The 24,574-nt window shown below is 28.0% G+C and overlaps 1 protein-coding gene and 1 long non-coding RNA gene across 2 annotated transcripts in view; one reads left to right on the top strand and one right to left on the bottom strand.

The window, feature by feature from the left end:
* LOC136796265 (microtubule-associated protein 1B-like) overlaps positions 1-24,574 on the top strand; it is a 53,345-nt gene that overhangs the window by 6,645 nt on the left and 22,126 nt on the right. The window contains exon 2 of the mRNA XM_067049441.1: positions 20,531-20,631. Coding sequence (XP_066905542.1) covers positions 20,557-20,631 — 75 coding nt within the window. The 5' untranslated portion in view covers positions 20,531-20,556. The remainder of the gene's footprint in view (positions 1-20,530; positions 20,632-24,574) is intronic.
* On the bottom strand, positions 7,921-8,833 carry LOC136796266 (uncharacterized). Its single transcript, XR_010843949.1, has 3 exons — positions 8,210-8,833; positions 8,055-8,136; positions 7,921-7,973 (listed from the first exon to the last, which is right to left on the bottom strand). It is a non-coding gene; the product is annotated as an uncharacterized lncRNA (long non-coding RNA).

The raw sequence follows: 24,574 nt of genomic DNA, 5'->3' as shown, positions 1-24,574 counted from the left end.
TATATACATAAATGTTATACTGAAAAACTATATAAAAAATAAATATATACAAAAATAATTATAGTGGTAGCAGGGTCGTTAAGCGCCAGTCTACCAACCCACAGGTTGTCAGATCGAATCCAGGTCCCACCCGGGCTTTTTTCAAGCACAAAATAATGCAAAATTCACTCACAACCTTTCCCCGGGCATTTGTGAGGCCAGTTAGCCAATGAGAGTAGCACTCACAAAAAAATAGGCGTGGTATATGGTGTGGTATAGATGTACCCACCCTACGAAAAACACGTCAAGAAACGGACGATATATTTGGAAATACATCGCGAGAGGACTTTGACCTCCATGGTCTGTAGCCCATTTAATAATAATAATAATTAAATTTTTTAGGAAATACTGATTGATACAGTAAATTTAAATAAGTGACTTAAATCAGTGCTCAATGGAAAGACTTCTTTGGGTCAGTTAATTATAAAAATATCAAAGTAAGTGAATCTACAGATTTAATTTACAATTAAACGAAATATTAACAATATATTCACAAAATCAAATTGTAATATCAAATTGTTATGAAATGAACAAAAATGTCTTGATAAAAACTGAATCGAAATGGAAACAAACGCTTCATTTATCAATTCAATTAATTCGTTGAGGATGACAACCGGATCAACATTAATTTAGAATCGATGTTGGAAGACTATATAGGGTAAGAGGTGACCCAGTTGGCATACTGCTAAAATTCTTCGAAGACTACTCAAGTCACGTCTACATGGACAGTGACTACCATCTCAAGTGAAATATATATACCTACTACCTCATGTAAAGTAGGGCACTGTAAAAAAAAAAATATCTTTCCAGAATTATTTTGTTTCTGAATTTTTGAATAAATACATGAAGCAAATGATTAGATCATTGTATGATGGAATTAATATACAATTTGCCTAACAAAGAATCTTGATACCCTAAAATTATTTTTTTATTTTAATCTTAGATCTATGCATATTTTAAATATTCCAATAAATAGAAGCACTTTTCCTAAATAAATAATTCTTATGTTAATTAAAATTAAATGCAATTTTACGATAGTCTAAGCAGTGTTAGTGTTGTTGATAAGGTCACATTTTATGTATTCTCATAATTATAATAAAAAAAATAAATGTTTAGTGGGTAATGATGTTTTATTTATTCTAAATAGAAATCGTCAGACAATATAATTCTAATATTGTGTATAACTATCGAAGATGATTTTTCGGATTTTTTTTGAGGGGGCTAAATTATCAATTGTGAGTTTTAATTTATATTAGAAGTTGGTTCAATATCAACCAAATCCATGTCTTATTTTTATAATTAATATTAACTGTATTATCACTAAGAGTATTATAAATTTATTTCTTAATAAGATATGATTCGAATGTTTTTGGAAGAAATTCTTTAACCCATGGTGATGCAGTAGCAATACTGTTAATTAAAAAAAAAAACATTAAAATTTGAATTTTTTTTTAACTAAACATTTTATGTTGCTAACAACGTACTATGATGTAACTCAACTTTAACCGAATTTGAGTTATATCTGATCATTATTATACTGAGGGATACGAAACGCATCTTCACCTCGACCCATATGCATCTTCCCACCTTTCTAATCATCAAGAGATTCCCGAAGGATTGGGTAAATCTCTGGGATTTTTTCTAGCAATATAGTTACAGTATGTAAAACTCAAGGGCTTGGCATTCGCAAAGTGCTGTAACCTTTTCTACATCCTACTCAGAGATACATGTTGAATCTGCTACTAAATTTCAATAGGACTCAATTTAAATTTGAACAAATTCATGCGATTTCAATAAGCTATACAACCTGTTGTATTAATAGTTTCACAAAAAAAAAACCTAAACTTAATTTCATCAATCAATGAACTTAATTTCATTAATCGATTAAACAAATATTTCTTTATTATAAAAATTTTAATAATTATCAAAAATAAATTCATTTTTAAATGAAATTTGAGTCTAAAGATCAATATTGATAATACATTTCATCTATCATGGATCAAAAAAGGGCTATTATAAATGCTGAAAACATTTTATTCAAAAAAATTAAATAATAAGAGAAAAAATGTTGGCGTTTCAGTCTTTTGAGTTTTGGCCATTTTTAAGCATAAATTAAGCTTTAATATAACTTGACACAACTCTGGGAAGTTGAATAATCAACTTCTTTTTTTTTATAAATTTGTTGCTTAAAAAAACTGTTATTATATTTATTTTAATGAGCAATCAAATTAAAATAAATTTAGAAATACCGAATTTTATGTAAATTATTTAATTAAAGAATTGAATAAAAAATGATAAGTTCATTTTTCTCGAGAAATATTTATATCCTGTTATATATACCTATATTTTTAAACTAAATATATGTAATAATATGGGAAGCTCAGAGGTAAGTCGCTGCACTACTAATATCAAAAACCCGGGTTAGAATCCGGCTGTGACAGATTTAATTTATTTTGTTACTATATCCGTGAATCAACCCTGTGGAGTCCTCCGGAGTTCATCCGGCTTAATACAGTCGGACTTGATTCTGAAAAAATCGCCTCCTCACACAACCGTTGGTCTAATAACAATTGCAAAGTTCTGCACCCATGACACTTCAGGGGTTGTAGCGATACAGATTTATTTATTGATTATTTTATATGATAATAGATTCAAAAACTAAATATTATATTTACACATAACTTCTATTTATAAACTAAATATTAAATTACAGGTTCGAATACATAACACAAATTTTCGAATTCTCTTTAGCACATTCCCTAACTAATAAACTTTTCAAATTATAAAATAAAAAAAACAGAGCGTTTAGATTTTCCGGAAAATAAAAACTTTATACTAAGAAGAAAATTTTTATTTACCTATTTTTTCCTAATAATTAAAAACTAGATCAGAAGATTGAAGTGTAGATCATCGTGAAACTTGACCCGAACTAAAGACTAAAAAATGATATGAAAATTATATTTTTAAACATCAATTAATTAACGTCATAATTAAAAACAAAATCGAGCAGTTTGCATAACATACTCAAAGTTACGACAACATTCAAATTTAACGCAACACCTCAACCTATTCAAGTTGACCGTTGCAACTTAAATTCCAAAACTGGTTTCTCCTTCAGTCAGATATAAACTCTTCGTTTCAGAGCCAAGCAAATATGGCTTATATTCTTTGAAACATTTAGCATTAAAAATAATTTTTTTATAAAAATAATTTCAATTATTTGCCCACTTTATTGTGATTATGAATTTTTCAAGCTTTATTATGAAAAGCCATACATGTTCTTAGACCAGAAAAAAAATAATACATTTTCTTAAAATATTTGTTCGATTAAATAAACAATTAAGACATTTTCTTTTTTTTCTTATTGGATTAAGAAAAAAATATATAATTTATGCATTACTGTCAAAATCATTGAAATGTCTCACAGAGGAAATATAAATCAGTCCAACAGAAATCGTACTGATTTCGCAAGTAATTTACATAATGCAACTGGAGAAATCCTTACAGTCAATGTGAATAACATTTAGGTGGCTTTATTCCGCAATATATTTATTAATTTGGTTTAAATGATCGTAATTTTATTATAACTGAAATTCATACAAGTAATAAACATATAATTAATTTGCTTTAGGCAAGACTGTGACAGGCCACAATTTTGAAAAAAGTCTGAATTATGGCCACAATGCTCCTTTTTTATCTATTAAATTACTTTACGCAATAATTTGTCTAAAATCACAATCCAACCAACTATATTACAAAATACAAACTGTTTAATAATAATATTAGAATTTTTCTAGACTTCTTTAATAACAAATGTACGTCATTTGGCATGTCATTTTATTACCCCTAAGCCAATTTATATACCTTAAAATGAACCGTTAATAGTCTTATTTGTCTGTTTTTTTTTTGCAGTTTAACTATTTGCAGTTATTTGTTTTCATAGTTTCATCGAAATGGACTAAATATATGAGATGTTCGTTGGTAAAACATAGTATTAACATAAATAAAACTATTACAATGTTAAATTGTTTGTTATTTACAATGTTAAACCTAACACAACTTAATATCAACATTATTATATTAAGAAAACAAATTTCCTAAAGATTATTTAAGCTATTTATACAATCAGCCTTATAAAAACCGGTGACCAAAAACTGCAATTCACGAAACATTTCAGTTACCATGTTTTACGACTGAACACATCATATATCCAATACAACGAAACCAAGTTTTATTTAAATGTATTTGTTTTATTTTAGACTTTAAAATTTCTATAGGAAGTATTCCGTTCTACAGCCTGCCAAAATAACTGAGGTGTGTCTAAACAGAGTTTCATAGCTAACAAAAAAAAATCAAAGAAAGATGTTACTATAAACATTCAGATCTTGCTGTCGATGTTCATAGGAATATATAGTTGGGAAACTATCTTCATTCAAAATCATGTAATTCACAATGAAGAATGTACATATACACAATTTTTTGTATCCACTACCGATTTATGAGATTAAAACTGATTTCCTAAACATACACTATACTGCTTCTGACCGATATAAGCTCAGATTTTTGTCTAAGATACATATTATTTTGTTGAGGAAGATAGAGATAGTGAAATTTAAGGCATTTTTTTTTAACTGCGCTTTTAATGTGAACATAATAAGTAACTCATCTTTAACAAATCAATTATAATATGGTCAACATAATTCGATGTTCTTGATCCAAATAATTAAGAGAATAAATAGAATTAATAATAAAATATTTACCAATCAAAATAATATTATACAATTATAAAAAGTGCAATGCCTGGTCAATCATAAACATCCTTTTATAGGAACTGTTTATCGAATCAGCGAACGGTGGACTGGATGAGAGGCGTCAATGACTGGGGATGACCTCCAACCGTTGGGCAGATATCAACGGATACGGCTATAATTGATAAATAATACAGATACACAAAGTAAAATAGATTACGTGTTGTCGTGAAGTTCAATAGCCTCGATCAAGGAGGCAGCTGTTAATTGGCTTTTGAATTAACAGGATATATTCCGTGTTTAAATATTGAAGCAGCCATAATTTAAAAAAAAATGTATTGTACATAAAACAAAAAATATAAAACCTAATTTCTAGTTCAAATAAGTCATGCAGATCATAAATAATCTTATGAAAATTTTTAAATTTAATTATGTCATTATTTTGGAAATATATACATTTTTAAATGTTTTATATAATTTATTCTAGAATTAATAATAAAATAGTTTCTACATACCGAAATAAATAATACATTTATTATTAACCATCAGATACATTAAAGTGTCATATGTAATACCGATTTGTAAATAACAATAAATATTTACAATAATTGAATAAATAAATTAATATATACACAAAATAAAGAAAAAAATCTTAATTATAAAAAAAGTAAAATGAATCATATCCATTCTAATCTTCACTATATTCACTAGGCATGAGAAACTGAAAACTCACCTTGTCCCTTGTTGCGAAGGGAAAAGCAGAACTCAAGAAAATCCCAGCGCTTCCATTCTTAACGATATTGCATGTATTAAATTCCTTTCAGAATAATCTAGGTCTTGTCGCGTCTAAAAATAATTAGGGTCAACAAGGGTAATTATATCTCAAAAATGCAATTAGTAATTTTCAGCCCTCTTATACAGGACAGCAACTTTTTCTCACACTTTCTTCTTCTTTTTCCTTATAATTTATAGGATCTTATGCGGATCACGGAATGATAAAAGTTTTAATTATTACATTTTTTCCCCATCTTTTTTTTTTTTTTTTTTAATACAGTGTTTAATGTTGCAGAAACCATTTCAATGATTCTATATTTATCAGGTTCTCATACTATATGTAACTAGACAACCCTTGTTTTGGAGAAACTTTGGTTATTCTCGGCAAATAAAGAAATCTGGTATTGACAATATGATGCTGTCATACAATGGATAGTGGAGGCAAAACGCGAAAAAGAAATGAAGAAATCATTACGAGATGACAACTAACTATTATTTTTTAACTTTAAAAAAACAAATGAAAAAAAATTTCAGTTTAGATAACTTTATAAGCTGACAGTAAAAAAAATGTATTGTAATAACATTGTCATCTCGATTTTTTTTAAAAGGAAATTAGATGTTTTGCAGTTCATACTTTCATATATAAAATAATATTCAATGGTATTGATTTGCACTCTTATGTTATATAGCAATAATGCAATATATGTTTTGTTAAAATAATTTAATTATCAATTATAAACATATTTACCCATAAAAATTAATTAATGTTCTTTCAAGAAGAGAATCACTTCGTAAATGTTGGTCAACTTTTCATTGATTAACGACGTTATGTATCTAAGTTAAGCTTTGGCTATTGGTTTGCAATTTAGCAATAGACATGTTTTGATCAAATTTCACATTTATAGTACCTTTTTTAAAGGTATAATTAATAAGTTAAAGACAAGTTTTGGCTAAATATAACATTACTAAAAAAACACTGAGCACGACAACCTTGAGCATACCAAAGAGGTGAATGTTTTTGATTTATGTTTTAATTAACATCCCTAAAGCATTTATAAACCAAAATTGGTATGAGGTAAACTGGAAAGGATTCGCCAAAGTAAGAAAAATATTGTTGTATAAGGCTGTTAACCTATTTATTATTGAAAGTTGTCATTACGTAATCCTTTTCAGATTTTCTGTAGCCGACCATCTTCTTCGTAAGTGGGGTAGGAGATATCCACTTTAATTTTGAACGAGTGACATAAATAATGTATCAATTTATTACATTTTTTTATCTCATTTATGTCGATAATGGAGCTATTGAGACGTCACAGTATATTTTATAATCCAATGACGCAAAAGAAATATATAGGAATACTTAGTTTAATAGCATCATACCCACAAAAACTGTCAAGTGGAAAAAGAAGATGATATCATTATCTGAATTATCTGAGTAGTTTAGTCAATGATTACCCAAAAGGAGTTATGGAAGGAAATGGTATGACTTTTTTGGACTTCTTAGAAGATGAACATACTAAAACTCCTGGGATGCTAAGATAGGACCAAATACTGAAGGGTGGAGAAGTTCATGTTTTTCAGTTTATTTCTTTAAAAAAGGGTCGGTCATAGATTAATACATTCAGAAACTAAAGAGAAACAAATTTTCTAAAATAATGTTCCCGCACGATTGTTGTATTTTCTCTAGCAAATAATAGACAATTGTGCTAGATCGTAGATTATCGTTTACAGGGTCGGTATAAACTCAGTTCGTGCCCGAGGTCTACTCTCATTTCATTTATTTTTTTTTGTAAGTGATCTTTTGATTTGGATTTTTATTATAAAATGTTGGAAGTTTGGACGGTTTGTCTAGTAAGTGCTGTAATAGTCGAAATCGACGTGCAGTTTCCTGTCTTTTCAGTTTTGTGTGAGGATTCCAGATTAATCGTTTGTCCAGATGTAGTCCAAGGTAGCGGATATGTTCAACAGGGGTAAGGGCAACATTATTGAAGTATACTGTAGGGCAGTCAGTAGGTTTACTAACTTAAAGGTAATTTGATGCGATTTGTGGGAATTTATTTTAATCCTCCAATTACGTTACCATTCTTCGAGGGCTGTGATATGGGATTGAAGAGTTTGGGATTAAAACCAAACAAACAAACAAACATTATATTTCTTCATACTGGCATACCGAAGAGAATAGGAAACCCCGCTAAATTGAACAAAAACTAAGATTGTAAAATTTGCTCATACGCCAGTTAAGCACCGACAATACCTCATGAATCGTCAGTAAATAACAAAAATATATAAAGGTAATGATAATAAGATTTTTTACTAAATAATTAAAAAACACTATCCAAATTATAGTCTCAAAACATTTATTTCATTTACACGCCCAACGTTTCGGCCAATCCGGCCATCTTCAGGGACAATCTATTACAAAAATTTTTCATTATTTGTATGATCCTACAATCCATTCAATTATTTAACATTATTATTTATAATTTACCTTACCTTAATTTACTATGAGACATATCATTTAACTATTTTAAAAAAACTCCATACAGGCTATTCTGCCCAGGTCAAAACTTTATATCTATGAACAACATTAAAACCATTAGGTAAACTTATTTTTTGTTAATCAGTATATCTCACATTTGTTTAATTACCTAATATGTCAAAAATACATTAAAAATCACAGTCAAATTCTTTATCTTTTACCACTCTTTATACACTTTTATTATAACCTCACTTGTAACCTACCTTTACTCAGTTCAAGCATTTAAAAAATTATTTATCATAATTACATTTTTGTCACTATTTTCTCTTTATTACATTAGTAAAATTCCTATCCAGGTTAACTGTAATTATCCATATATAAATTATCCTATATTATTTATAAGTTAATCTTACTTAATATTTCTGCATAATGTTGATTTAAATTCCTCGTATCTGTTTTGAAGTTTACTGTGTAATCAATATTTTCAGATATGTAAATGGATTCCAGTATTTTCCTTTTGTATGTATTATTCTCTTTATGTAAAATGAGTGTATTTTCAAATTCAAAAATATGTTGGTTTTTGGTTGCATGTTGGACTAGTGCTGTTTTATTTGGATCCTTTTCTTTATTTTTCAAATCATTATTGTGTTGATAAATTCTGTCACCCAATAATTGCTTGGTCTCACCTATATATATAGCTGGACAATTTAAACAGGGAATTTTATATATTAATCCCGATTGATTTTTTGTATCAATTTTGTCCTTTATTATACTATAATAGTTTTTTATTTTATTATTGGGTCTATGACTTAAGGAGTATTCATCAATTTGGATAGTGTTTTTTAATTATTTAGTAAAAAATTTACCAGTCTCAAGAAAGAAATTTAAAGATTATAAATAAATAAGATTTTTTTAAAATTTTAGATAGCTCTGTATGTTCATAGTAAATGATTCTTTTGTTGTTATTTTTTTTTTTCATTTGATATGTACTCATTGGAAAAAAAAAATTGAGGGGAAGTATAATAATAGTTTTTATAAAAGAATAATATTAATTCACAATAATAACAAGCTGCCACAATTAATGGCAATTAAGTATTAGCGTTCTAAATATCCTTTCAGATATGACATTATATGAGATAAAACTTAAATCATATCGATATAACAAAACATATTTAGACAATAGCCAAATAATTTATATACAAACATAAAGAAAATTATATATAATTAATAATGTAATAAATACACCAGACACACATCTCGTACCTAGAAACATTAATTAAAAAAATAAAATAAGGAAGAGTTTATGGACATTAAAAATTTATACTTAGAACATGGTTAACTACTCCAGGGTATAAACAATTAATTAGTTATAAGCAGGCCTACCTCAGATTTAAGAAAAATTCAAATACACGAAATAACTTTAAACCACCAAGCAATTTTTATTATTTCTTATTTAGTCAACTTATTTTAGCTAATTGAAAACATTTGGATATCTGTAATCCGATAGCCCAATAATGAAATAATTTACAAATTAATAATTTTTGTTTAATTTTTCATCATTTGATAATACTTGTTATTAAATCTATAATCTATTGATAATTATTATTATTGCGATCCACAAGATTAATATTAATACTTTTTTAGATGTATCATTTTCAAACAGTTCTGGTTGGGCAATGATCCTTTATAGATAGCCAGCTGGGTGTAGAGTTGAGTCACCACGATTAGCATACAGAGCAAGATGGTCAGTGAAAGGTCTTGGCTTCTCCTTGGTCCTCGTGTCCCCTTCTCCGAACCCCACCACCGTTTATCTACTTTATATCTCAGCTCTTATTCTGTGAAATATATTATATTGTTGGATAAGGCTTTTTTATCCACTTCTTAGCTGAAAGCTGTTCAGAACACTTAACTAGTAATATCTGGAGAGATCACTATATTTTTTTATTTCTATTTAATATAGTTTGAAGATAACTCAATCTTATATCCGTTAAGGAATGATACTTCAATAATCCTGCAACTAGTACTCAAGAAACACTTGTAAGCAAGTACCGTGCTGAACTTTTGGGTTTCCAAACAATTTTTTATAGAACCTCGCGTTATTCTATTAATAAGTTATTCGAACTATTTCTATAAAAAAATGTATCATATACTCATCTCATTTGCTTTATTATTATTTCTATAATAACTAAATTAAACTCGTGACGTTTGTGGTATTTATGTATGTTTTTTTCTTCTTCGGCCATTTATATTCAGGTTTACACACTTTTTTTGGTATTAAAGTAGAAATTTATACAAACTTTTCCTTCAAAAATATGTGTTAATATTTTGACCACTGAAACTTGCTTTTATCCTTATCTCAGCAATATATTTTAAAAATTAATGTCAATATTAATATTTTTTTTTTTAATAACAAACTTTCACAATTGGATCAGAAAAAAATATTTCTTTTAATCACTTAAAATAAATTCATTTTTCAATAACTGTTCTGTAAAAATATTAATAAAATGATGTATCTAGATACAGAAAACTTAGTTTATTAAATTGTATAATGTCTCTATGTTTATTAATTATATTTAACATAAAATACAAAGTAATGCAAATAAATATAAAATTTAATTTATTTGTAGTCTTAACACTTTTTTGGGACTGGTTAATATTGATTAATTAAATAAATTTTAATTCTTTTAACAAAGAAGGTTACTGTGATAAATAATTTTTATTTTTATTTAATGTTAAAATTGACTAATTAGGGTAATTTTTTGGATTGACCTGGGCAGAATAGCCTGGATGAAGTTGTTTTTTAAATGGTTTAGTTCTAAAATTGTATTGAGATTATCCTTGAGGATGGCCGAAACGTCGGACTTCCAAATAGAATAAAATGGATAAAACTTTATTTAATCAAACAATAAAATATAATGTAAATAAATCTGAATATAAAATATAATGTATATAAATATATAATAAAGTATAAATAAATATAAATATAATGCAAATAAATGTAAAATATAATCTAAATAAATACAAAATATATTTTGAAATTCATACTACTCACATTGAAAAGGGTATTTTGAATCGAACAGAAGCAAAAGCGCTAAATTCTTGAGAATAGCTCAATGAATTTTTGATAAATCAAATTGAAATTGAAAATAGCATATACATCTTATTTTTTGTTCACATTTGCAATTAAATAAACGGTTTTACTGGCAATTCTATTAATGTGGAAAATGCCTATTTACGCCAATGTAAACCAGAGCACCCTTCCTTCTTGCTTTCATTTTTACTTAGAAGGAGAGTAGGGTAATCCCATCCCCTTGAGTTTGCTGACTGGTAAGTTATACTAAATTTTGGATTAATAATGCTTATATTATAAAGAAACAAAACTTATCAGAACGAAAGTTACTCTATAGTTCTTCCTCAATTTTCATCCATGATTTCTTTCATAATAAGTTTTAGAATTTGTATAATATTTGAAATTTTTAAAGTTTGATTACATATAATTGATCGTTGAGAAAAAAATCTTTTTTTTTTTTTGTAGGTGACTTGATACATGAATGTTTTACGCCCATTCGAACGTAATATCTTTCAAAAGTCATTTTCAATATTTGTACATCACCGTGATAACAAAATCGAATTCTTTAGTATAAATTTTTAGCAAAACATTAAATTCAACAATTTTCTTTATTTTATTGTCTTAAAATGTAGTATGTTTAGCAAAATATTTGAATAGTTAACTGATTAGAAGTAAGTTATGACTTATTCGGTTTGTAAAATTCTGCCTTCTTACAAATTCTAAGCTGAGCAGTGTTGGACTCTGGTTGTTCACGATTACTAATTTTATGAAGGAAATTCTATTCTATTTTAGGATTTATCAAATACTTAAGAAGTATGAGAATCGATCACTCATGTCTATTAATTTTATCCTAACAATTAAACACTAACTACTTTAAAAGTAGTTGTCTAGACGAAAATATACATAACAGATTATTCTATAAATCCAAATGGAAGGGGATATAAAGAGACTAAGTATAGGTTATGGCTTGAGGGCAGATATAATGACTCGACTGCTAGGGCTGCTTTAGATGGAACTGACACACGCACCAAAGAAACACATTTCTGTGGCCACGAGAGGAAATCGGCTTCTTATTTCTTTTACTAAATATGTTTTATACTTCTACCAATTTATATTTTTTAAATAATTCCTAATTCTAGTGAATCATGGTAATAAAGACTATAAAATTAAATAGTCGTAAATCCATATGTTTTACTGTAAATAAATGAGTGATGTTTTCTGTAAAAAAGGAATAAGTCCTCAGAAATAATAAACTTATACACATGTTTATTTCATATGGATATTGATGAATGTTTTTACCTACTTTTTTCACCTGCTGAAGAGAAACAGTAATCCCAAGAAAACCTACATCGTCTCCAGGGATGGAGGAAACTCCAACATCACATTGCAAGTTGGCAGATTTTGAATAAACACATATATTTTTTAAAAGAAAATTAAAATTATTTACTGTAGTATTAAAAAAGCTCGCAACTTCTTTGAGATTTGAATGTAAATAAGTACATTCATTTACTGATTTCGTAGAAATTTCGTATATTTTTTTCTTAATGGTTTACCAAAAATCTTTAGTGATAACTTAATAATTTATCTCAAATTTAATACAGAAACATAGGGAGTAGGTTGGTAGATGTACGGCACGTCACAATCTTCACAATCTTACAAGAGGAGATCATAAAAAAAAGGCCATCCTTTCCGGCCGAGCCCGCCCCACCAAGACCCCCAGGAAGCAACGGTCCTATATCACTTTTGAAATATTTGCTTAAAAAAGGGAACAGGAGACTTGAGATAGTTCAATCAAACAATATTTAAAAAGTATCTGACATTGAAAAATGGCGGGGCACCCTCCACCCCTGTCCTCCGTGGTAGCCTTACTTATCTGTCTTTTCAAACAGAAACTTACAGGTTAGTAACTTGGACGATTTACGACATGCCACAATCTTACAAGAGATCATTACACACATAAAAAAGACCATCCTTTCTGGTCGAACGCGCCCCACTAAGACCCCCAGGAAGCGACGGTCCTATATCACTTTTGAAATATTTGTTTAGAACGGGAAGAGGAGGCTTAGTATAGTTTATTTAAAAAGCACCTGAAATTTGAAAACGGCGGGAATTTATAGTTCCAAGTGGAGAAAAATTAGTAGTTCCGATGAAACTTAGCAAATGTATCCTTATCATGACAAATCATGACTGTATGTAATAATGGATTGTAGGAGGATACTCCAAGTGGTGGTCAAGAAAGTTATTTGCTAAAAAAAATATTTATCATCAACTAATTTGGTTGCTAATAAATAATTTTCTAACTATTTTGAACCTTGTTAAACCGGTATCCAGACAACAGACGTTAGAAGTCGAAGAGTAAAAGTCAAAACTTTTTTTTATCTACCAATGCCTGAATCTAATGTCCTCATCATTAAGTAAAATTATGAAATTATCAATATCTATTGTTTATATTTTAAATGAAAGAAAATTGCCTATAGAATAGGCCGAAACGTAACAAAAAACATTCACAGGTACAGAATAAAATTTTGTATTTTTGAACAAAATAATTTTATGTTATAATATAATTTTATATTAAAAAGCTGGGTTTAAAGTCGTTCATAAGGTTTTTGTTTAGTCATTTTGGTTGTGTTTAGTACTTTTTAATAATTTCAGATTTTTGTTTGTATTAAAGTGTGAATTTGGTCTAGACACTGACACATAGCAGGCAAACGTTCAATGAGAGAACTTTCCATGAACATTTATTTGTCCAAGTCGAAAATAAAAATTATTTTCTGTGTACTGTAGCTGTTACTTTAAAATTAATAAAATTCCTTGCAAAACAAAAAAAAGAGCAATTAAATGAGGCAATCAAAACGGCATATTGAACCTTTTATTTTCATGTTTTAAAAGTATTTAGGCAGGTTTCTATGGAAACCCGTTCCATTTCTTTTGATTTTCGTTAAATATACCAACGCTTCCCGGAAAATTCTACGTGCTCATCAGAAAAATTAAAATGTACAATAATGAACTCAATTCGACTAATATCAGTGATTTTTATGGTGTGTTATTTATTAATAAAAAAATAATTGCTCCAAATAATAAACCAATGTTTAATAAACTACAATTTTTTTTTCTTTATTTCATGTCAGCTTATTTATTAATTGTCTCAGTTTTACCAGACTTATGCAAATAAATAAGCGAAAAGAAAAAATCCCTTATTTCAAGCCATGCTCTGCTTTTTATCTGAGTAATCATATTTTTTTTTCATGACCTAATATTTAACAAAAAATCTATTAAATAATAATAATAACAAAAACTATCTGATATTTTGCAATACCTACAAACCAAGAAGGTATGATGGGAATAATAAACATAAACGAAGCAGTTAAAACGATAACACTTATACAACAAATAATCACTAGTTAATAATTTCTTATTCCACGGTATTTTCAACTTTTAGTTGTTTCATCAGACATTTTTGATTCATTAGCAGTACCTGGGTTCAGCTCCAATGAGTGCAGTCTTTAATCTATATTGGAGAAGAATGTTTCAACATTGAATATTACATAATCTCAGTGAAAGGTTGAAACAATTCTGAAAAAGCATACAAGTTAATTCAAAATTAAATTAAAGACCATGTAGATAGATCATCTTAATATGCTAAACTCGCGGTCTATAAGTTGTAATCAAATAATACTATTAAAATACTACTTATTATAATTATAATTTATTATTACTAGGTAAAAATAATGTATAGTGATATTATAAAAAATATATAAGTGATAGAAAAAAGCAGAATTTGACCAATATATTTGGACAGTAGGATAGATCGAAAAGCATTTTTTTTAAATCCTAAAACCCCTAAAAAGTTTGCATTACTGAGACAAAAATAGGATGGAAATCGTTTCGAAAAAGCATTAATGTAGCAAAGAGGATATTCTTAATCGGCACTATATAAAACAAATTTTCAGTATTTTTTCAAAATATTCCTGCAAAAGCAGATGCTTCTAAACGATGGGCTAGTTAAAAAAACCCGTATAAAGTACAAAATATGGTCAATTTACACTTGTTTAATTTAGAGTAGGTTGAAGTTTTTAAATATATATATTATAATTTCAAATATGAAAAAAATGGTTAGGGTTGCGGTCAAAAGGAGCAAAAATAGTTGTTAACAATTTTTTTCTTTTTGACCGCAACCCTGAACATCTTCATATTAAAAAAGAATGTTTTCATAGTTTTTATATCAGGAGACAAAATCGAGTAAAACATTAAATGTTTGAACTTCTATATACTAATTCTTAATCGGTTTGAATAGAATATGAGAATTACTTAGTGGCAAGTAAAAAAAATGAATTTTATAGAATTAAATCAAACCTTGTAAGGCCCACCAAGAAGATCTGGTAACAAATAAAAATATTTATACTTAAAATACATTTAACAAAATATATAAAAAAAAAAAAATAAAACACAAGATCTAACTATAGTGATAAAAGTTTTAAGGTAAACTTTTGAGCAATAAAAAACTTAATTAAGAAAATGAATTTTATCTATTTTCCAAAAGAAAAATAAGGCTATTTATTTTTGTATCTAAAAATTACATTCATGAAAAGAATTATGAATAATAACTATAAGTTTGTAACCACAAATTCTTAGAAAAAATTACTGAAGATGTTATGACGAATGGATGATTTGCAGTATGAACGCTGCTAACCAATCCAGAAAAAAATCAGAAAACATTATAAATAGGTGCCTTTTAAAAAGAAAATTAATTAATAAAAAAAAAGGTTTTTTCGGCCATCCCTAATGAACACTTACATCTAGTGTGGCCTAATATGTTTTAAGAGAGGTGTTGTCCGAGTAGCACAGAAAATCACTAGCAATGATTGTTAAATGTGGAGGCAATCATTGGAAGCAAAATTTTATCATATAACAGGTATTTTATATTGGTCCAGGCTGGAGAGGAGTGTGGATGGCCTTTATTAGCTTGACAACATGAAGACAAAAGCATCAGATGGTGTGTATCTATATAGTTGAGATGTAAATAATCTTCGTATTTATTGATATATTATCTTGTTAAAGGGACTAATAAATATATCGATAACATAATACACAATAGTTCTAGGTTTGGAAACTTCAAAACAAATTTCAAATATATATTTTGATATCACTTAAATGCATTTGGGAGGATGTTATTGGATTTTATGGACTCTTTAACCTCGAGAAATCATGTCTTAGAAGCAGAACTTCTCTGGAAATAAAATGATATTTCATTCTCAGTTCAATCCCGTACTGCTAGGTCCCGTTTATCTGAAATCCACCTCACTAAACTGCTGCTTTTGATAAATAATTTTTTACCCGAGTTGAATATAACTGGAACTCCATTCCCTCTAACATGCGTCATGTACCAACCCTTCCCTCGTTTAAAACCCTTCTATTTAACTACATTTTACTACACCAATCTAATACAATATTATAATAGTGCAGATATTTTATAACTACTTTTTTGTTTTGTTTTTTATATATTTAGTCACTTATTTTTTTAATTTATTATTTTTCTTCTCTGTATTAAAAATTATTTATTTACAATTTTAATATAAGGTATAGTTAAGTGTGCCCACACTGTTTTTTGAGCCTATATTTGTTATTAAAATAAAATTATCTTTTTATTTGTTCTTAAGAGACCTAGCCCCAGAATAACAAACTATTTATAAAAACTATTATATAACAACTAAACTATTTTTCATTTCATTTCAAAATTGAATAAAATGAACTTGTAACTAATTTGCATTTTAGTATCGATATAACAATAAAACAATTTAAATAAATCAATTAACACAAATACAGCATCGTATAATATTGCGGAAGGAATAGGGAGCCCTTCAAGAGACTGATGTAGGAAGTGGCGTGCTGAGAAGAGATGCTTAGGGCCCGATATGCAGTGACCCAGTTGCATAGCCTCTAGAGGTTGTTGACCCGGCCCTTTGTAACCCTTTGCAGTCTGCGTTATAACGTCGATGCTAGGACCTGAGTGTTTCATGTCTCCGTGGTGTTTAGTCCTCTTTCATTTGAGCATTTCCGCCACGAAGATTGGTCTTTAGCGCGATGTAGAAAACGCAACGTTATTCCTCTTCCGTGAAATTATGCTAAACAAAAGCATTTAAGATTATTTTAAGAGATAAAATAACAGGTGAAAACATCTAAACGATCGTAAAGAAGTTATCATTCGTAACCGCCAAAAACACATTTTTTAAGTTTGTACATAAATGTTTCTAAACTATGCGCTTAAGATTAGATTATTTGTGTAGGCCATATTGATATGTGTGAAAAATATATTGTCATGACATACATTAACTTTTCTTATATCTCGTATTATTATTGATATACAATAGAATAGTCAAGAAACTAAAAAAACATAATTTTATTCTGATATTCCTCTTAAAGCCACGAGAAATATGCAAGAATAAACAAGAATCTTCTTAATAAAATCATTTTGATAAACTATAAAGATGAAATTACTAGAGAAAACATCAAAAGCAAATAAATAGCTGAATTATTTTCAACTTAGTTTATATTATCCAATATCCATATCACCTTTATCAGTATTCATGTCATATATTTTAATTCTTCTACATTACTCCATTCGACATTTATTTAACCTAAATACTAACTTAATGATTCATTATACTATTTATCAGTTATCATCTTTCCACAATAGGATATTTCGATCAGTTAGTTTTTTATCTTATTTGTTCCCACTTTCATTACTTATCATACTATACAGTGACAATTACTACTACCTTATTATAATGAATTTCTCAGTCCATTACGCATTCCTATGTTTGTTAATATATGATTTTTTTCTTCGTCTTTAACTTTTAAAGTATTTTATCTATGTTTTATGACGGTTTGTTAGTACGGATGTCCTTTTATATCTCCGTCTATGAACATGTTGTATATACATGTCACTTTTATATCCTTACATTAGCATCGCACAATGTAACTTTTAAGTTTAGCTGTGAGCAACATTAGCAGAGTGAGTGGAAACACAGGTCAATTATAAATAGTCAAAAAAAATTTTTTTTTTCCAACATCGCATCCCTGACTAACTCCTATTAATTCACATGCGTTTTATCATCTCCATGAGATAAAAACAAAAATTGATATCCTAAATATTGTATTTCGTTTTTAAAAAGTTGTTTTCAGTTGGATGTCGTTTTTTAGTCACATACGAGATATCACTTCATAACTATCGAGAAAAAAAAGTTTAACAAAAAATGTGGAAAATATAATTTTTTTTTTAAATGATACAAATATAAATTACAATACATATCATTTTCCCAGTATTTTAAAATTTATTGGGACGGCTGAAACATACAACATGCAGTAGAAAATTTTAACTTCTTCTACTTTTTTTCTCCCACTCCCTAGATAGTTCATTTTATCTACTCTGAAAAAGTTATGTTTTGAAGGAATGGCCATGTCGATTTCAAAATGTCCTATAGATTCTAAAAAACGTAATTTATTTCAGCACTTTTCTGACTGATACTTTTTCCGTCCTTCTTAGTTACAATGAATAATATTATATAGATAACATTTAAACTTAAATTTTGGCCTGTTTGTTAAGATGTTTGAAGGGTACTATAAGTATTTAAAGAACGTACCCCATGATGAACAAAGATACTGCATATGTGATGACCTTTTCTCTTTTCGGCTTAGAACAATGGCCCAGCCACGTATCAGGTCCCGAAACCATCGTTTTATGACTACATCTTATTTATTGTAGATACATATTACTTTTAAATTAAAATTATTATTACTATTAAATAATAATAATAATGAAGGCATAACGAAGCCGAAGGTTCGATGACGCAACCAAACCCAATTCTACTAAATCAGTTTTAACGCAATTCTCCCATCTACGTTTCGGTTAACCCGTTGGTTTAGTGTTTATTAACATTTTAGGGATCCGCTCGTTACTAAGCCCTTATAATTCATACGACATCTTATACGCCACAATGCTACAATTCGAATTATATTTACCAGGTGTAGGTCCCTTAATTCAGCATTGTATAATCTTCTAAATTTTCCCGTTAATTAATCTTTTTTCGGTCCGAATATTTTGCGTAATACTTTATTTTCGAAAACCTTAAGACAATGTTCATCCCTTAGTGTAGGGGGCCACTTTTCGCATCAATAAAGAACAGTGGGAAGGATGATAGTTTTGTAAATTCTAATTTTTAAATTTTTCGATAGAAGGCGCGAGCTAAGCAGTTTCAAAATTGAAAAGTTAATTTAAAAATTTATAATTACTTTATAAATAACAAAAAAAATAAGAATCAGTGGAAAAAACTCCTTACCACACTAACTGTAAGAAGAATGGCGCAGACTTCCTTGAAAGAATAATGAAAAGTAAACCGGTTAAATTCTTAAAATTATACGGAAGGAGAGGTAACAATGACGATCAAGAAAAGAAACCCTGGAAATTATCTAGTGCTTTTTCATCTTACTAGCCAAACGTAACCAATAGCGAAAAATAAATGAGCACTCTATAACTAGTTAGCCATTTGGATAAAAACTCAAAGTAACTTTTTTCTTTGTTTGATAACGATTTTACTAAGACTTATTTTATGGTAAAACAGAAAAAAAAGCATTTTTATGGAAAATATATATGAATGTGTTGTATAATTCATACATCACATGTATTATAAATATTTATACGGTATAGTAATTGCCGGAGTTATACATATTAACAGACTTTTGACACATAGATGGTATCTCACTCGATATTACTGTTATATTTTTTCTAATATACTTTAAAATGATTTAAGTTTAATAGATTTAACACCAAGGTATAGTCCGTAAGTGCTTAAACATATTAATCATTCAACCTGATAATAAAAACTGAGTATGAACCTGTAGACGAAGTGATCACCAAACATTCTTCATACATTTAACATGCTGTCATGATGCGGTCACATATAATAAATAAACCAAAATTTTAAATTATTGCTGTTTCTTATGTATAAATGTTTTTATAAATAAATTCGTAGGTAGTATATATTTAATAAAATAATATAATTATTTAAATGGCTTAGAGAAACAACAGTCATTGTTTAAATTACAGATCCGAAAAAAATCAAAAACAGGCTACAGGTTTTCAAAAACAGTTACAGGTTCTGCAAAATTGTTTTTGCATGAAAGTAGAAATTTTTTTGTATTTATTTCATATGCTCTAAGTCACAGCATTAATAATAGATTTAACAGCAATATAAAACTGTTCAAAAAAAGGAATTAGTCACACACATGCATTTCATTCAAGTATACACCACACCACCATACACAAGTATACATATTAAGACATATTATCATGTTATATATATATATATATATATAATGAGAAAACCGTGGTAAATTAATAGATATATTTCTTTCTGTTCCTAGATATACATTTACCATATGGAGATGGGATGGTAGGCACAGTGATGAGAAGGCAGGCGCTGGAGGCACAGCCTCCCATCTTTTATTCCCAGCCCCGTCTTCAGGTAAGAAATATTTATTTTTTTAATATAATTAATGTTTTAATACTTTATTTATGTATTGCTAAGCAAATGATGAGACAAAGTACTTCAGCTAGGCAGTACTTAATTAATTAGATCCGAAGATAGCTAAGTGTAATTACTCAACTTAACGCAATTCATTTCGAAAATAAAAATACGAATATTATTAGAATATTGATTTAAAAAAATAATACTAACATAATGAAACAAGGTAAAACATAATTGTATATTATAAATAAATGATTGGCCGTATTAATTCAAATTATGAAAAAGATGGCCAGTGCGGTCAAATGAAAACAAAAATAGTTGACTACTATTTTGAGCGCACGCCTGAACATCTTCATAATTCTTAAATGTATGTAAATATATGTATTTTTTATTTTAATTTATATCACCTATTTATTAAAATTCTGTATAATAACTCTCACTAAATTGTATTAACTTTGTTTTCTTTTATTTAATGTCGAATCTAGTTATTCACACTCAGGCATTTTATATTTCTTTTTTGAAGTGACCCTTCATCAATTTTTGACTCATTAAAAACGGTTACATAAGTAAAAAAATAAAAATTCAAGCCTTTTCCAGCTTCGTAAAAAGACCAAAATAGAAATAAACAAATTAATAAATAAATGATGAAAATAACAAATAAATTAATAATATAAATAAATATTATATACATAAATGATTGAAGTTTTGCCCCACTAGACCTTCATCAGGGCTAAAAAGATACAAAAACAACTAAAAATATTTTTAAAATATAGTATATAAAATATATAAATAAATAGAAAAGACCGCAACCCCTACACATGCCCTTCATACTTAAGTAATTAAATATTCAATCAATACTCAAAAGATTTAAAATAAAAACAAACAGATAATACTGTTGATAGAGAAATAAAAAAAAATGAACTCTACAATAATATATATTTAAAATAAAAAAAAAAAAAATGATTATATTTTCTTATAAAGAAACATTCTTAACCTAAATAATTATTTTTATTAGTTTTTCTTACTTTCCATAATTTAATTTTGTCAAGTACTTTTCTCTATTCGGTGTTAATTTAATGTAAAATATTTCGATTAAAAGAGCAGTTAAAAGTTGTTTCAGCATATGTTTTTATATATTCTTATAATATCTCAACAATATTTTATTATATTCTTGAAGAAGTTTGTCGGGGTGTGCGGTCAGCAACATAAATAAACAAAACCATATTCATTTATTTTATGCCGACGTTTCGACCTGAGTTTCAGTTCTTCATCAGGGGTTGTGGCGTAGAGGAGGGAAGATTAGTACTGCTGCTAGCAGTTTTATTTTATTCTTCATGAATGATAGTTATTTATAGTTTATAATATTCGGTAGAAAATCAATTTTTTTAGGAGGTAAGACATGTTTTCCCTAAGTAGAAACTGGTCATGTATGTACATGTATTATTTATGTACATAGTTTATATTAAGATAAACGTAAAATTAAACATTATCATGATATTTTATTATACCGTGCCACGAAAAACATAGTTGTGAACATATACCATCGCCTAAAGGCAGGTGTACAACAAGGTGACATGATAAGAAGGAAGAGATGCGGGTACCATCAACTGTTGTATCACTTCAGTATATGCTTATCATTAGCGCAGCTGCAACAATATAATAATACTTCTTCACAACTAATTGTCTGTTTACAAAAAATAATAAATCAACATAAGGCATGTTTATATGTATTTAAATGCAGCATATGATTGAAAGCTTTTCAAATATTCCTTCATATTTTCTTTAAGATACAGGTAAAAAGGCAGCATAAAACGCTGCAAATTATTTCATAAAGATATCTTATTTGAATTAATTGCATTAGTACATCAGTAAATAACTAACGAGAAAATCACTCTTTTCTTGTTCCTCCTCTTACTTTGTTCGGAAAGTCCTAAATTAACATCGTTTACCGTATCCCCACTAGTATTGGTCAAATTAAGAAATATTTTATTTTTATTATCTGGAATGAGGCAAATAAGTAACCGGTATGTTACGAGAGATTATAATTTAAATGTAAATAATTTTCGAGTGATTCAAAAATATAATAAAAAATTGTGCAGCAGCATTATGGGTATATATTGTGCATTGTAGTTTATGCATAAAGTCTCAAATTCGGTACCTGTGTGCTGTGCCTATGGGTTGAAAACAATAAATAAAATAAAATAATTAAGGAATAAAAAGGAGCGAAATATTGGTCTCCCCGTTAAAGAGGAAATATTTATTTATTTTTTATTATCAAAAGTGTTTATTGTATAATAGAAAGTGTAAAGTCCATAGCAATATATTTTTCCTTTATTTTCATAAACGTTATGATACCTTGAAACTACCACTATTTGAAAGTGAATTGAAGATTATTTTGGGGTGACGATTGCGTAGGGTGCCTTTGAACAAAGCAACGGAAGGTATATGGACGGATTTTTAGTTTTTTTAATGAAGTTTTTGGATTCTCTGTACCTTCAAACGTAAAACCTCAAATTTTGAATGGCTGGTTAATTTTTTTATTAGTCAATTATAAGAATAAAAATTGAATTTGTTTTATTAATTAGTAAAAATATTAAAACTAAAATAAACTTTTAGTCTTACATTTTCTGATAAATAAGTCCAATAACTCATAGGAATTCAGATATGTTTGTATTCCTGTTTTTTAAATTTGGAAATGGATAGCCACAGACTATCGTCGGCCAGAAGGCGAACGGGACTGGTTTTTTGGAAGTTCCTGGTTTGGAATAGACACAAGGACCTTCCTGAGCGAGTTGTGTATCGCAAGAGGCAGTATCATTGTGGTGAATGGGGAAACATAACACATGGTATACGATCTCCTCCATGTCCTCTGTCAGGTATTTAATATATATTAGGTATTATTGAATCGACTATCGCATCTAGCTTAATTTGATCAAAAAATATTTCAGTAAATTTAAAAGTTATGCAAAAAAAAAAAAAAGTTTAACCGTAGAAAAACAACTAAAACATCCTACAATACAAAAAAAAATACTTCTTGGCTGTTATCTTAAAACAAATTATTTATAACATTCATTTGTATTTTTGTAAGCCAACATTGTCTAAGTAATTCCTAATCGAATAGTGTTTCTTTTATTAATTAAAGTACTCAGCATTTACCGGAAAAAAAAGTTTTATTACAGATTCTTATGGTTTTAGTTTTTTCACAACATCATAAGGGTACTTGGAAGAAAAATTACGAAATTATTTGCAATATTTTCTGTGGACTTTGAACTGATGTGTTTTCAAAATAATAGACTGTTTATTCAATTTAGTTCACTTTTTCATTGAGTGACAATGAAATGAGGCAATTATCATAATTAATACTAATTTTTATTGCTCAAAGTATAAGTTCTATTTATTTAACCTCTTTCCCTAGAGTTCCCCAACCGATATGATAAGAAATGGGCAAATAATAATTTATAAACAAGAACTTACTGACCCATTTTTATTTATGAGAGAAATCAATTACATTTTCTTAAACAGAAACCATTCGCTAGTCTAGAATATTTAATCATTTAAGTTCATCTTTCCGGGTTCAAGGTACATAACAAATAGCCTTCTAACAAATATCAGCTAATCTCAACTTGAAATGAGATCTTTAAAATATCCATTGCTGTCGAGCTAGTTATGATATTTTGACCAATGTGCATTGCATGCATACAGAAATAAAAAATCCAAAATTACGTTTTTAATAAACGTTAAAAATCTATAGAGACCTGTAAAAATAGCATAATTTATAAAATGGTCGAAATGGGTAAAGTGCTTCACAAGCTTGAATTTGAAATTCAGTCCTATAATATTTAATAAAATCTAATACAAAGCTTAAACTTTTCTACTTTTTTCAAGTTTTGAATCTAAGCACTTTTCGCCTCCTTGATATAATTGATTGTCCAACTCCATT

This window comes from Halyomorpha halys, unplaced genomic scaffold (assembly GCF_000696795.3).
Source record: "Halyomorpha halys isolate HHAL.00 unplaced genomic scaffold, Hhal_1.1 Scaffold106.1, whole genome shotgun sequence".
NCBI classification, from domain to species: Eukaryota; Metazoa; Arthropoda; class Insecta; order Hemiptera; family Pentatomidae; genus Halyomorpha; species Halyomorpha halys.
This window is presented reverse-complemented; position numbering and strand designations above follow the sequence as displayed.